Source organism: Delphinapterus leucas, chromosome 17, assembly GCF_059928025.1.
Source record: "Delphinapterus leucas isolate spDelLeu-1000000601 "Yukka" chromosome 17, BTC_Dleu_Yukka2, whole genome shotgun sequence".
NCBI lineage: Eukaryota > Metazoa > Chordata > Mammalia > Artiodactyla > Monodontidae > Delphinapterus > Delphinapterus leucas.
Window position 1 is genome coordinate 33,544,334 of NC_143145.1, and position 13,012 is coordinate 33,557,345.

A 13,012-nucleotide genomic window follows, 5' to 3' on the forward strand; every position below is an offset into this window, starting at 1 on the left:
GGTTGTGGGGAATGAAGGTCAGGTGGGAATCACGTGAGTCTCCCAGGATTCTGTGTGGAACACAGTGTAGTTAGAGATACAGTTCACCAAGATTGATTCTAACGAAGTGGATTGTACAATGATGTTTTCTTGAGAAGAAAAATGTTTGAATCTTCTCCGTTTTTCCATTTTGGTTTTACTTTACAGCCTTCGCTATTTTCTTTGGTCAGAGCCGTTTTCATTTCATCAGACTTGTCATTCTTTTTGCAGAAGCAATTCCAGCTCTTTTAATACTTCAAACTTTAATTTATGGAACATCTATTCATGTCTTTCTAGATCTTTTAAACAGGCAGCATCTTTGTGCAATTTCCTGGACCCATCAAGTTTGCCCAAGTGCTTGCAAATGCATGTTGTTCAAGGGGATAAATGACTCAGCTAGAAAACTGATGGCTAACCTGTTGAAACTCTTTTGTGATTCCAGGCTGCCCTGGCAGGAGGCACCACCATGATCATTGATTTTGCCATTCCTCACAAAGGCCACTCCCTCATCGAGGCCTTCGAGACCTGGCGAAGCTGGGCTGATCCCAAAGTCTGCTGTGACTACAGCCTTCATGTGGCAGTGACATGGTGGAGTGAGCAGGTGAACCACTGGGGGGTCCAGTTTCTTCCGTTTAGTCCTTTAGTCCTTGTTCTGTGCAAAGGTCAAGGAACAGGCAATGTCAAAACGTAAGAAACTGGTGATGTTGGTGGCTTCCTGGAACTCAGAGTTGGAGGGAAGACTTTTCACTGCATACTGTTTTGTACCGTTTGAATTTTGAGTCATGTGAGGTATTATCAACTTAGAAAACTAAAAAAAAATTTAAGGTGTATGAAAGTGGTAGGATAAATCCCTTATACTCATTCACAAAAGACTTTCCTAATATTTAATTCATGAACTGTAAATACTTTAAATGTAATTTTTTTAAGTACTGGACTTCTCAACTTAACAATACAGGACACTTTTAAGCAGTGTTTTCCCGCAGATCGAAACTTTACTTACAAATGTTTTTAATATCTGGGAAAAAACCAAGGAAGGGACAGACTGGGAATGTGTTCAAGGCCTTCTCCTAGATGTGCACTGACCTGGTGCTCTGCTAACATCAACACCTGGTCAAAGCATTTCAAAACAGAGCTTACACAACCTTCGTATCTGCTAATGATTTAGGTCATGGCAGAAATGATAACATGATTCAGACAGAAAAGACAGTTTTGAGAGATGTTAAAATATGTTTATTTTTTTTCCCGTGAAAACATGTATGTGTACTTTGGAAGGAACTTTGACTTGTGGTTTAAATCAATAACATGTTTTTCCACATTGAACTTAATTCAGAACTCGTTTTGCCAGAAAGGGCTCATGGGATGACTTTATTTGAAGTTATCATGTAACTTATGTCCCTCCTTCCTCCCAAAATTTGGACTGTAGACACCAAGTTAATATAAAACAAGTAATCAGTCTTTAACAGATAGTTCAGCAAACGTAATAGCAAGGTTTATAGTCCAGAGAAAAAGTTAATTTTTCCCCAGAAACACCATTCTAAATGAGGCATCTGATCTCTTTCGTGCTTTTAGGGTCTTCCTACCTTCCTACCTTCCTTCTTCCCTCCCTCCCTCCCTCCCGTCCTTCCTCTCTATCTCCCTTCCTCCTTTCCCTTCTCCCTTCCTCCTTTCCTCCCTCTCTTGTTTTGTAAGATAGAGCAAAGGTGAAGATGTTTGCCCTTACCAGTGTTCCTCACACTTTAATATGCAAATGATTACCTGGTGAATATTGTTAAAACACAGATTATGTTCAGTAAGTGTATTAGTTTGCTAGGGCTACTGCAACAAAGAACTACAAACTGGGTGGCTGAAACAACAGAAGTGTACTGTCTCACTTTTAGTTCCGGAGGCTAAAAGTCTGAGATCAAGGTGTTGGCAGTGTTGATTCCGTCTGAGGGCTGTAAGGAAGAATCTCTTTCATGCCTCTCACCAGCTTCTGGTGGCTTCCTGACAATCTCTGGTATTCTTTGATTTGAAGGAGCATCACCTGAATTTCTGCCATCATCTTTACATGATGTTCTCTATGTGTGTGTGTGTGTGTGTGTGTGTGTGTGTCTGTGTCTAAATTTCCCCTTTTAACAAAGACACCAATCTTATTGGATTATGGTCCACCCTGCTGACCTCATCTTAATTACATCTGCAATGCCCCTATTTCCAAATGTTGACCTGAAACAAATAGACTGCTGGGTATTTCTCCAGCAAAGATGGGTTTATTTGGGATCAGCAGAGAATTGCAGTTCAGGGTCTGCAAGCTTGGCGAGCCACGTGCAAGTCCCCGCAGGACAAGGGAAGGAGCAGGCTTTCCTCGAGGGGGAAAGGAAGCTGGGGGGGGGGGGCTGTAGTAAACAAAGAGTCCGTGACGTTTCATTGGCTGAGTCCTTGCCAAGAAAGGAGTCTTTTTTTTTTTTTCCCTGTGTTGACATGCAGGTGTGAGAGCTCCCCCTTCTGGTCTCCCGACATCCGCTTAATTGAGGTTTCTATTAATTTTTTACACAAGCGAGGTCACATTTGGTACTGGGGGTTAGGACTTCAACATATGAATCTGGGGGGGACACAGTCAACCCATCGCAGTAGGTCTGGGGCAGGGCCTGAGATTCTGCATTTCTAACAAGCTCCCAGGTGATACTGATGGTGCGAGAGCAATACAGTATAGTGAGACTTACCCATGGATATGGATGTGGATGACAGGGATGTTTAACGAGGCCACCTTCAGAAAGGCTCTTCTACTCAGGGAGTAATAGGTATTTCATCTGAGCAATGCAGATCATAACTCCCTTTGGGAACCCCATCGTGTGAATATTCCAACAACGTTTAAAGCAATTTTTTTCTGACTATAAAAATAATAGACTCATGGTAGAAAATATGAACTTACAAAGAAGCTTAAAAAAATGAGGCACACTATCGCAAGTCCTGCCCTTACTGTCGTCACTTAATGGATCTTGGAACCCATTCCATCATTTCAGTGATGCCGTTCTCAGCATTTTGGTGTTTGCCGTTTCTTTTCGTGCATTTATTCATCCAACAGAAAGCTACTGAGTGGCCACTATGGACCAGGCACTATTCTAGGATATAGCAATGGACAAACTGTACAAAGGCCCTGCTCTTACGGGGTGGAAATTCTAGAGGAGGAGGCAGGCCATCAACAAGTAACTATATTATATGCCAGGTGATAAAGCACCATGGAGGAAAGTAAGGAAAATTAGTAAAGGAGTAAATAGTGGTGGAAGTGAGTAACTTAACATGTGATATTGTCATTTTTAAAACTTTGCTGATTCAGTAGGGAAAAATTGCGTTGTTTTATTCTGTACTTTTTTTTAAATAAATTTATTTGTTTATTTATGGTTGTGTCGGGTCTTTGTTGCTACACGCGGGCTTTCTCTACTTCTGGTGAGCGGGGGCTACTCTTCATTGCTGTGTGTGGGCTTCTCATTGCAGTGGCTTCTCCTGTTGTGGAGCACAGACTCTAGGCACGTGGGCTTCGGTAGTTGTGGCTCGCAGGCTCGGTAGTTGTGGCTCGCAGGCTCGGTATTTGTGGCTAGTGGGCTCTAGAGCACAGGCTCACCAGTTGTGGCGCACGGGCTTAGTTGCTCCGTGGCATGTGGGATCTTCCCGGATCGAACCCATGTCCCCCGCATTGGCAGGTAGATTCCTAACCACTGTGCCACCAGGGAAGTCCCTATTTTATACTTTTTAATCAGTAGGAAAGTTAACATTTTTTCCATGTTTATTAGTCATTTGTATTTACTGTTTGAACTGTAACATTTTTTTACCTAGAATGTTAGGGTTTTTCTTCAAGTAGAAACAGCAATAACTCTTTTTAAATTTTTTATTAACTAAGAGCTATAATCCTATGTCTGTTATATATTTTTATGTTTTGTCGTATATTTTTGTTTTATATTTTATGTTATATATATGTATGTGTGTGTGTGTGTGTGTTTTTTAACATGTAGAAATTCAAGCAATTTTATTTGATCGTCTTCTGACTTTTCCTTTGAAGTTTTTAGTCTTTGTTGAAACTAGAATTGGACCTGCAAGGGCAATTACTAAGCTAGTTTTGATCTTAACTTGTCCCTTACTGTTGGTGTGACATTGCGATTTATAATAAGAAATGCATATCTGGTCTCCGTCCCCATTTCTGGCACAGAGCTCCTAAAACCCTTGGAATTTCCTAAGTGATGAGAGCAACAAAGGTGTCTTTTATTATGGTAAAGAGGTGATTTTTAGACCCCACCTAAAGATGGGGACTGATTGCCCCAGGAGCCAACTGTATTATTAGAGGGTTGAAAATTTCAGTCCCACCCAGCTGACCTGGAGGGGAGGGGAGAGGGGCTGGAGGCTGGATCAGTTGCCAGTGGCCAATGCTTTAATCAATCATGACTGTGTAATTGAGCCTCCGCCACAACCTAAAAGGATGGGATTTGGAGAGCTTCCAGGATGCTGACCGATTGGAGATTTGGGGAGAGTGGCGCTCTCAGAGAGGGCATTCAAGCCCCGTGTGCTTTCCCCATTCCTTGCCCTAGGACATACCTCTTCCATCCAGATGTTTATCTATATCCTTTATCGTATCCTTTTATCATAAGCTGGTGATCCAGTAAGTAAAATGTTTCTCTGAGTTCTGTGAACCGCTTTAGCAAATTAATTGAATCCAAGGAGGGGGTTGTGGGAAGCTCTCACTTATAGCCAGTTGGTCAGAAGTGCAGGTGACAACCTGAACACCCCATAGCACTGAACCCTTAACTTGTGGAACACAGTGCAGTCTACCTGTGGTGCAGGTAGATAGTGTGAAAATTGAGTTTAATTGTAGGATACCCCTCAGCTGGTGCCTGGAGAGCCACTTGGTGAGGGTGGGGAACCTCCCCACCTCCACACATTGGAATCGGTGATCAGAACCTTTTAGTTGGCAACCCAGAAGGCTCCTGAGGCTTCTGACAGGTCCAGAGTCACTCAACTCCCAGGAGCTGCCAGTGGCTCAGTCTGCATCTTCCACTACCTGCATCTCTGAACTCATCCTGTAGGTTTCAGATTTGACCCCAAACCCTTACTTCACATTAGCTCTGATTCCTTCTAGAGACACAATTGCCTCTCTTGCTGCCAGTGGCTTCGTTTTCATGTTCTAGAATAATTTCTTCTCATCAGGAGATAGATGCTGAGAATTTCGTAAAGTATAACAGTGAAGTATTTGGGGGAAATACTATTAACTCTTTCATGATTTAAAAGTATCGTAGGGACTTACTTCCCTGGTGGTCCAATGGCTAAGACTCTGCACTCCCAATGCAGGGGGCCTGGGTTCGATCCCTGGTCAGGGAACTAGATCCCACATGCCGCAACTAAAGATCCCGCCTGCCGCAACTAAGACCCAGAGCAGCCAAAATAAATAAATAATTTTTAAAAATAAAAGTATCGTAACAACAGCAGTTCATCAGATGAAATGAGGTCTAACCTAGGGGAAAGATCAAGACCTTCATTACATTTTTCTGGAGTCCAACTGATGTCCTTATTTTACTTCACTTTCTTATGAATGCAAGAATTTGGAGAATGCTGATATTATCTTTAAATTAAAGAGTAACATTCTGCTGTGGGTTTTGTGCCCTTTTAGGTTAAAGAAGAAATGAAAATCCTTACCCAAGATAAAGGTGTGAACTCCTTCAAGATGTTTATGGCCTATAAAGATCTGTACATGCTGAGAGATGTGGAGCTGTACAAGGTCTTCTCTTGGTGCAAGGAAATTGGAGCAATTGCTGAAGTTCATGCAGAAAATGGAGACCTAATTGCAGAGGTAAGTAACTGCCTTCCAGAGCTTCCACAGAAATGAAAATGGCCATAACTTAAGGTGAGGACGACTGGCCCCATGTAGGTAAATTCATTTAATGGATTGGAAGAAAGGAAATTCAGAAACTAATTTTATGTGGCTTGGAAACGCTTGACTTGAATTACTTGCTGTCCGGCTCCGAGTTTTTTGCAGGTGGTATATGTATTGGAATGAGGAGTTCCCTTTTTTGAGATCAGTTATTAGATCTCAGACAAGGTTTATTCTAAAAACACAAATATTTTTCTTTGTGTCCCCAGCATTTTTTTTTTTTTTAGGTAGCTCAAGCTGCTGGTTCAAAATGCCAAAGTGTGGACATCGGTGAAATCTGATGACTAAAGCAGTGCATTAGGTAGCTGTTTAAAGCCCCATTCTTTTCAGAAACTGGGTATTAAAATGTGCTGTGGAGGAATCTAGATGATATTTCTCATGTTAATTCCGTTATTAATGCCCAAAGGGTACATACACCGTCTGCAAGATTTAAAGAGCTGTCTCTTACCCTTTATATTAGCTGATCTTTCTGTCTCCCTGGGCTCAGTTCCCATTAAAGTCAGTGAGATGGAGGCCCCGTGGCCAGGATGGGGGGTGGGCGGTGGGCACGGGGGTTGATAAGAGGAAAACGTGAGCTGGAAGCTCAAACACACCAGGTTTAAACTGGACTCTTCCGCGTCCTAGCTGTGTGACGCCAGGCGAGTCATTTTGACACTCTGAGTCTCGACTTCTGGACTGTTTTGTAAGGAAGGAATAACCCTTTTGGAGAGAGGAAATACTGGTCTAATATCACTCCATGGATCGGGGAAGAAGGCAATGAAGAGAATGAATCAGTAAAACATAGAACTAACTACATAATCGCATGAGTCGCTTCATCAAGGATATAATATGGGGGACTAGAATACTTTGTTTTATTATATTTTGTTCTGAACCAATAAAAAGTCTTAAATATGGACACTACTTTTCAAAGACTGTGATTAGAACAGACCTCATATCTTTGTCACCTTTTCAATCAAAATAATTTGATTGTGAAATATGTATATGAAAAATTAACATATGCTTTGAGAGTAGTAGATTATTTTTACCCAAAACACACACTGTCTCCGCACACATTCACACACACCTATACCTAATAGATCTAAAATAAAAGCCTGGCAGTGCATTCGTTTCACAACAAAATTGTAGGAGTTGTCGTTAGTAAACCTTTCTCACCGGTGTGTATGTTCCTGCTGCCTTTTTTTAGGGAGCAAAGAAGATGTTGGCTTTGGGGATAACGGGTCCTGAGGGCCATGAGCTGGGCCGCCCAGAAGCGGTGGAGGCAGAAGCCACGCTGAGAGCCATCACCATAGCCGGCGCCGTGAACTGCCCTCTGTGTGTCGTGCACGTGATGAGCAAGTCCGCAGCAAGGGTGATAGCAGATGCCAGGAGGGATGGTAATTCCTGAACTGTAGCCTCGCTTACAACTAGTACTGTTAGCTAAAGTGTAAGGTAAAATAACGCCAACCCCTGCTTTTGCTTATCAGAAAGTTGCCCATGAATTCCCACAACTTTTCTTTCTTTTTTATTTTGAATTTTATTTTTTTATACAGAAGGTTCCTATTATGTTTTATACATGTTGGTGTATATATGTCAATCCCAATCCCAACGTTTCTTCCTCCCTTTTTATTAGCATCCTTTCTGTGTTCTCGCAGCCTTACACGTCTGTCTGTTTCTGCCCTCTTCAGCCGCAAGCCCCGCCCTTCACACCACTAACTGCCAACTCTCCAGTGAACTTTACAGAAGCTTCCCTGGCTCTTAGGCATCTCCACTAGCCCTTCCAGTACCTGAATCAGGGTCAGGCAGGGCACACAGTAGGTGCTCCACAAATTTCTTTTGAATCGAATTGATTCATCTCACAGCAACTTGATTGTTGGCGCGATTGAAGCAATTATCCAAATAGTGTTTTTATGACAATTATTTTAAGATTTTTAAAGCAAAGCTATGTTTACTCCAAATTGCTTAATTGCCTCACTTCGATAGTGTAATTTTATGTGTAAACAGTCATCTTAAAAGAAGGAGAAAATCTCCTATTTTTGATAAGAATTGAACATGGAAATAATTTTATTCATTGGCCTGTACTGGGAAAGGAAGAATGAAAAACAAATAAGGTGTGTTTTATTCAGTAGTTTAGACCCTCCTGGGATGTGGTAGTCGTTTCTGTCTCTCACTTTTAGGAACCCGGATAATCAGAGATAGTTGTGTAAATCATCCTGGCTGTTTGTTTTTTTAACCTGAAACTGGCTGCATTTTTATAACATCGATCTTAAAAACTATGAAAATAGATTTGGCATGTCTATAATTGACACTAAAATAATTTTTTTCAAAATTGCTTCTTGTTGCTTGAGTTTCAATAAGGATTTTGTGCAAGCTAAATGCATTTTTAAATGTAATATATCAGTATCGTGTATTGAGTCACCTCAGTTTCACACAGGAGTTAATAAGGTCTTACTACCAGCCATTTCTGGTTGCTTTTTTTCCCCACATATAGTATAATTTCAGTATAAAAGAGCACACCACTTCAAAAAGAATCTGTACTTCAATTTTAAGTTATAGCTTTAGGTTTTGCCACCAGATGGCGCTGTTGCTAGCTCTGTGAAATTGGTTTTCTCTATTTGCTTTGCAAGTGGTGTACCGTGTCCCATAGCCTGTCAGTCAGGTCCGTAACGTCAGAATATGGTTTAACAAACAGCAAAATCAGCAGAAATGGTCAATCTTAACCCACCAGCAATCTGTGATTTTGCCAGTTCTGTCAGGAAACAGTTTCTCGATTTGAGTATTTATTTTGCATTGGGATAGAATTCCATTAGCAGCGGAGTAAGTCTAGGGAAGGTTTTAGAATGTAAATTGTAGGCAGAAAACTATTAAAATTAAATATGAATATTTTAATTTTATTTTAAATTATTTTTAAATATAATTTTTTATTTTGAATATGGAAAACACTTACCTGGCCCAAAAGTCAAAGTGATATATTAAAAGATATATTCTCAAAAAAAAATAAAATAAAAAAAATAAATAAAAGATATATTCTCAGAGATATCTTGCTTCCTTCCCTAGCTTCTTCATCACATACCCATAAGTAATTATTTTTATTAATTTATTTCTGGCCTACCCTGTAGTGTTTCTCTTTATGAAAAAGGAACATATGTATATTCTTATTTCTCTTTCTTTCCTACTTGAAAGGTAAAATCCGTAGTGTGCTGTATCTTGTTTTTTCCTACTTGAAAATATGTCCTAAAGGTCAGCTCATATTAGGTATAGAGAGCTTCCTCATTCTCATTTGCAGGTACAGAGGATGCCACTGTATTTGTTCATCTAGTCTCTAATTATGGATATTTGGGTCGTTTCCAGTCTTTAGCTGTTACAAATAAAGCCACAGTGATGTCCTTTGCCTATGCTATTTCATATTTGTGGAAGGTGTATTAGTCTCCTATTACTGCTGTAACAAATTACAGCAAACCTAATGGCTTAAAGCAACACAAATTTATTATCTTACAGCTCTGGAGGTCGGAAGTCTGCAGTCGGTCACACTGGGCTGAAACCAAGGTGTTAGCAGAGCTGTGTTCCTTCTGGAGGCTCTAGGGGGTATGCCCTTCCTTGCCTTCTCTAGCTTCTGGAGACCACCTACATTCCTTGCTTCCTGTCTCCCTTCCTCCATTTTCACAGCCAGCAATGGTGGATGGAGAACATTGCATTATCCTGATCTCTCTTCTACTTTAAGGGTCCTTGGATGACATTGAACCCACCTAATTAATTCAGGATAATCTCCCTATCTCAAGATCCTTAATTTACTCACATCGGTGAAGTCCCTTCTGCCAAGTAGGGTTAACATAGTCACAGGTTATGGGGACATCTTTGGGGCGCCATTATTCTGTCTCTCACAAAAGCGTAGCCTCAGGGAAGAGTCCTAGAAATGAGAACCTGGAAATGGTTCAAAGGGCAAGTGCATATCTACTTTTTGGACGTTGTTAAATCCCTTTGCAAAGGGGTTGTAAACATGAAATACTTAAAACGTCAGCCCAAATGCTCTAGTTGAGTCAGATTTACTGTAATAACACTTGTGAAAATACTCTAATGTGCAATCGTCGGAGGCAGCAGAGGTCCAGAATAAATTAGCACGAGAGATTGTTCCATCGCTGGCATGTGACCTCTCACAGGTGGTCAAGCAGTGTCAATCCATTCACATGGTGACTGCATCAGCCAATCCAAGGGCAGGTCCATGGGGAGTACAGAGTGACAAGAGCTGGTGGACACACTGAGCTTTTACCGAAGATTACTCTGTACGCATTTATTTTTTTATTTTTATTTTTTTTAAGTTATTTTTTAAATTTATTATTTATTTATTTATTTAGGCTGCATTGGGTCTTCGTTGCGGTGTGCGGGCTTCTCATTGTGGTGGCTTCTCGTTGTGGCGCACGGGCTCTAGGCACAGGGGCTTCAGTAGTTGCAGCACGCCGGCTCAGCAGCTGTGGCATGCAGGCCCTAGGGAGTGCGGGCTTCAGTAGTTGTGGCTTGTGGGCTCTAGAGCACAGGCTCAATAGTTGTGGCACACAGGCTTAGTTGCTCCATGGCATGTGGGATCTTCCCAGACCAGGGATCGAACCTGTGTCCCCTGCATTGGCAGGTGGATTCTTAACCATTGCACCACCAAGGAAGTCCCATGTATGCATTTATTATCTAATGTAATTTCTGAACATAAAAGAGCAAGATACATCGATTCATCGTTATCTTGTTTAAAGAAGAAAAATTCAGCCTTATAGATTTGTAATATGAACATCTGGAAATACCTTTGCCAGCCCATTCCATCATCTAGGGCCTTGCCACTCAGAGTGTGGTCCCTGGAACACAGTACTGACATCCCGTGAGAGCTCGTTAGCAATGCGGGTCCTTGGACCCCATCCCAGATGCACTGAATCAGAATGTCCCCTTATAAATAGAACCCCAGGTGATTCCTATGCGTATTGAATTTGAGACTCACTGCCCAAGGAGGCACAAAAGATACCCAATTAGTAATTGTCTCTATTGTAGTTGCCTAGCAATTCAATACTCTTATTACCTTGGATTTTATAGTTGAATTGCCAACTATATACCCCAAAGATAGCGACCTGAGGGTTAATGATTACAACAACTAACTTTGCTGAGTGCTTAATATGTGCTTGGCACATATTTTAATATATCTTTTATATCATTTCAAGTTTTATTATATATTATCTGATCACTGCATTGTAATATACAATATTTTTTTAATTGTCATAACAATGCTTCAAGCTAAATTTTATCACTGTTTTGTGACTGATGAAATTGAGGCTTGGGAAAGTTTGGTAAATTAAGCCCAAGATCACTTTACTAGTACGTCCTAAACCTGAAATTCGAGTCTATCCAACTCCAAAGCCCACATTTTTTATTACCTTCCACTCTGTTCCAGAAGAAATCAGTTTACAGAGTTGGGAAATGCAGATACCAAGTTTATATTTAATTGGTTTTGTTTATTGGCCTTACATTTTTAACAAATTTATTTAAAATATTGCCATCATTTTGTTATTTTTGTAATCACTGTTAAAAGAAGAAAACATTCCAGAAATGGAAATGATCAAGAATGTATTAAGTGAAGAGTAAACATCTTCTGTCTCTCTCAGCTCAGTCCTTGGAACTAGCAATTTTTAACCATGTCTATTTTTTTGGTGGTTTCCTTCAAATTTCTAAACCATAAATTTGTAAGTAGTGAACTATAAATTTTTGACAGTATCACTTGACTCTGAGTGATGAAAAAAGAACAGTCTAGCCTACATAAATCTTACCTCTCACCTCCTGAGTTTTGTTAGTGGTAAATGTTCACTTCAGGTAATATTACTTAAATTTATGTGTTTTGGCTATTTTTTTTGTGTGGTATCTCTTTATTCTCTACTAGGCTGAAAAGGAATTGAGAGGCCCAGCATCACCCTCTCTTCCCTCTCCTGACTTCTTTCAGCTGTATTATAATCTTTACATGGACAGGAGTTACAGCATTTTCAGTTGGCTCCAGGACTAGAATCAGGTCTTCCAAGCTTTGTCTATAGGTTAGGTCTAAAATTTAGAACTGTTATAAAGTAAGATTGTGGAAATATTCTTCTTGGTAGAAACAATTCAGGAGAAGAGAACCTCAGAGGAATTTATATCACTTAACTTGAGAGTGAAAGCTAATGTCAGTTAACTCTTGGAGAGGCCAGGTGTCAAGGTGAAGTGGGTTTCCTTTCCTACACTCCCATAAGATTAACGGCATGCCTTATTTTAGTTTGCTACATATTTAGACCATTTTTGTCTTGTCTTTTTTTTGGCTTGGAATTTTTCCAATTAGCTCTTTTTAATATAGGTTCAGAAAAGAAACATGTACACCTCCTTTACTATATCATGAAGACTTTCCAGCTTCTACCTCATACCTTCTATTGAATGGAATCAGCTTCTGTTGAAATGAATCAGCTCTTCTTGCAGAGGTATTTTTTTAGGAGGAGAATCTTTTGGCTTTCTGCTTTATTTTTATACTTTCCAAGCTGTAGAGATGGCATCCTTGGATTTCTTTTCACAGAATCCTAGGTTGGATATACTGTTTCTTGGTTCCCATCTCTCCCCTTTTCTTGAATTACTGTGAAGATTCTCATGTGATTTTTTTAAAAGATATTTATTTACTTAGTTATTTTGCTGCATCGGGTCTTAGTTGCTGTGGCACACGGGCTCCAGAGTGCTCGGGCTTAGTTGCCCTGCAGCATGTGGGATCTTAGTTCCCTGTGTCCCCTGCCTTGGAAGGCAGATTCTTAACCACTGGGCCACCAGGGAAGTCCCTCTCATGTGAGTTTTAAAGGAAGAGTGTTAGAAGGTAAATTTTCTGATTCTTTGTCCTCAAGCTTGTTTGCAACTTGAACAGACATAGAATTCTAGGTTCAGAATTATTTCCTTGTGGATTATGAGGGCACCATTTCATTCCCTTCTGGCGTCTAGTGTTACTGATACATAGACAAATGCCAATAAAATTCATGTCCTTTTGTCACTCTTTTCACCATCTGGAAGATTTTTATATTTTCTCTTCATTTTAGACTTCCAGAATTTATATTAAGACTATGTTTAGCAGTAGGATTTTAAAAATTCACCTTC

The 13,012-nt window shown here is 40.3% G+C and overlaps 1 protein-coding gene across 1 annotated transcript in view; it reads left to right on the forward strand.

Annotated features, from left to right (window-relative positions):
- The window catches only part of DPYS (dihydropyrimidinase), a 90,181-nt gene that overhangs the window by 13,851 nt on the left and 63,318 nt on the right, over positions 1–13,012 (forward strand). Inside the window, exons 2-4 of the mRNA XM_089898830.1 lie at positions 461–619; positions 5,651–5,830; positions 7,095–7,284. Of these exons, the coding sequence (XP_089754956.1) occupies positions 461–619; positions 5,651–5,830; positions 7,095–7,284 (529 nt within the window). The remainder of the gene's footprint in view (positions 1–460; positions 620–5,650; positions 5,831–7,094; positions 7,285–13,012) is intronic.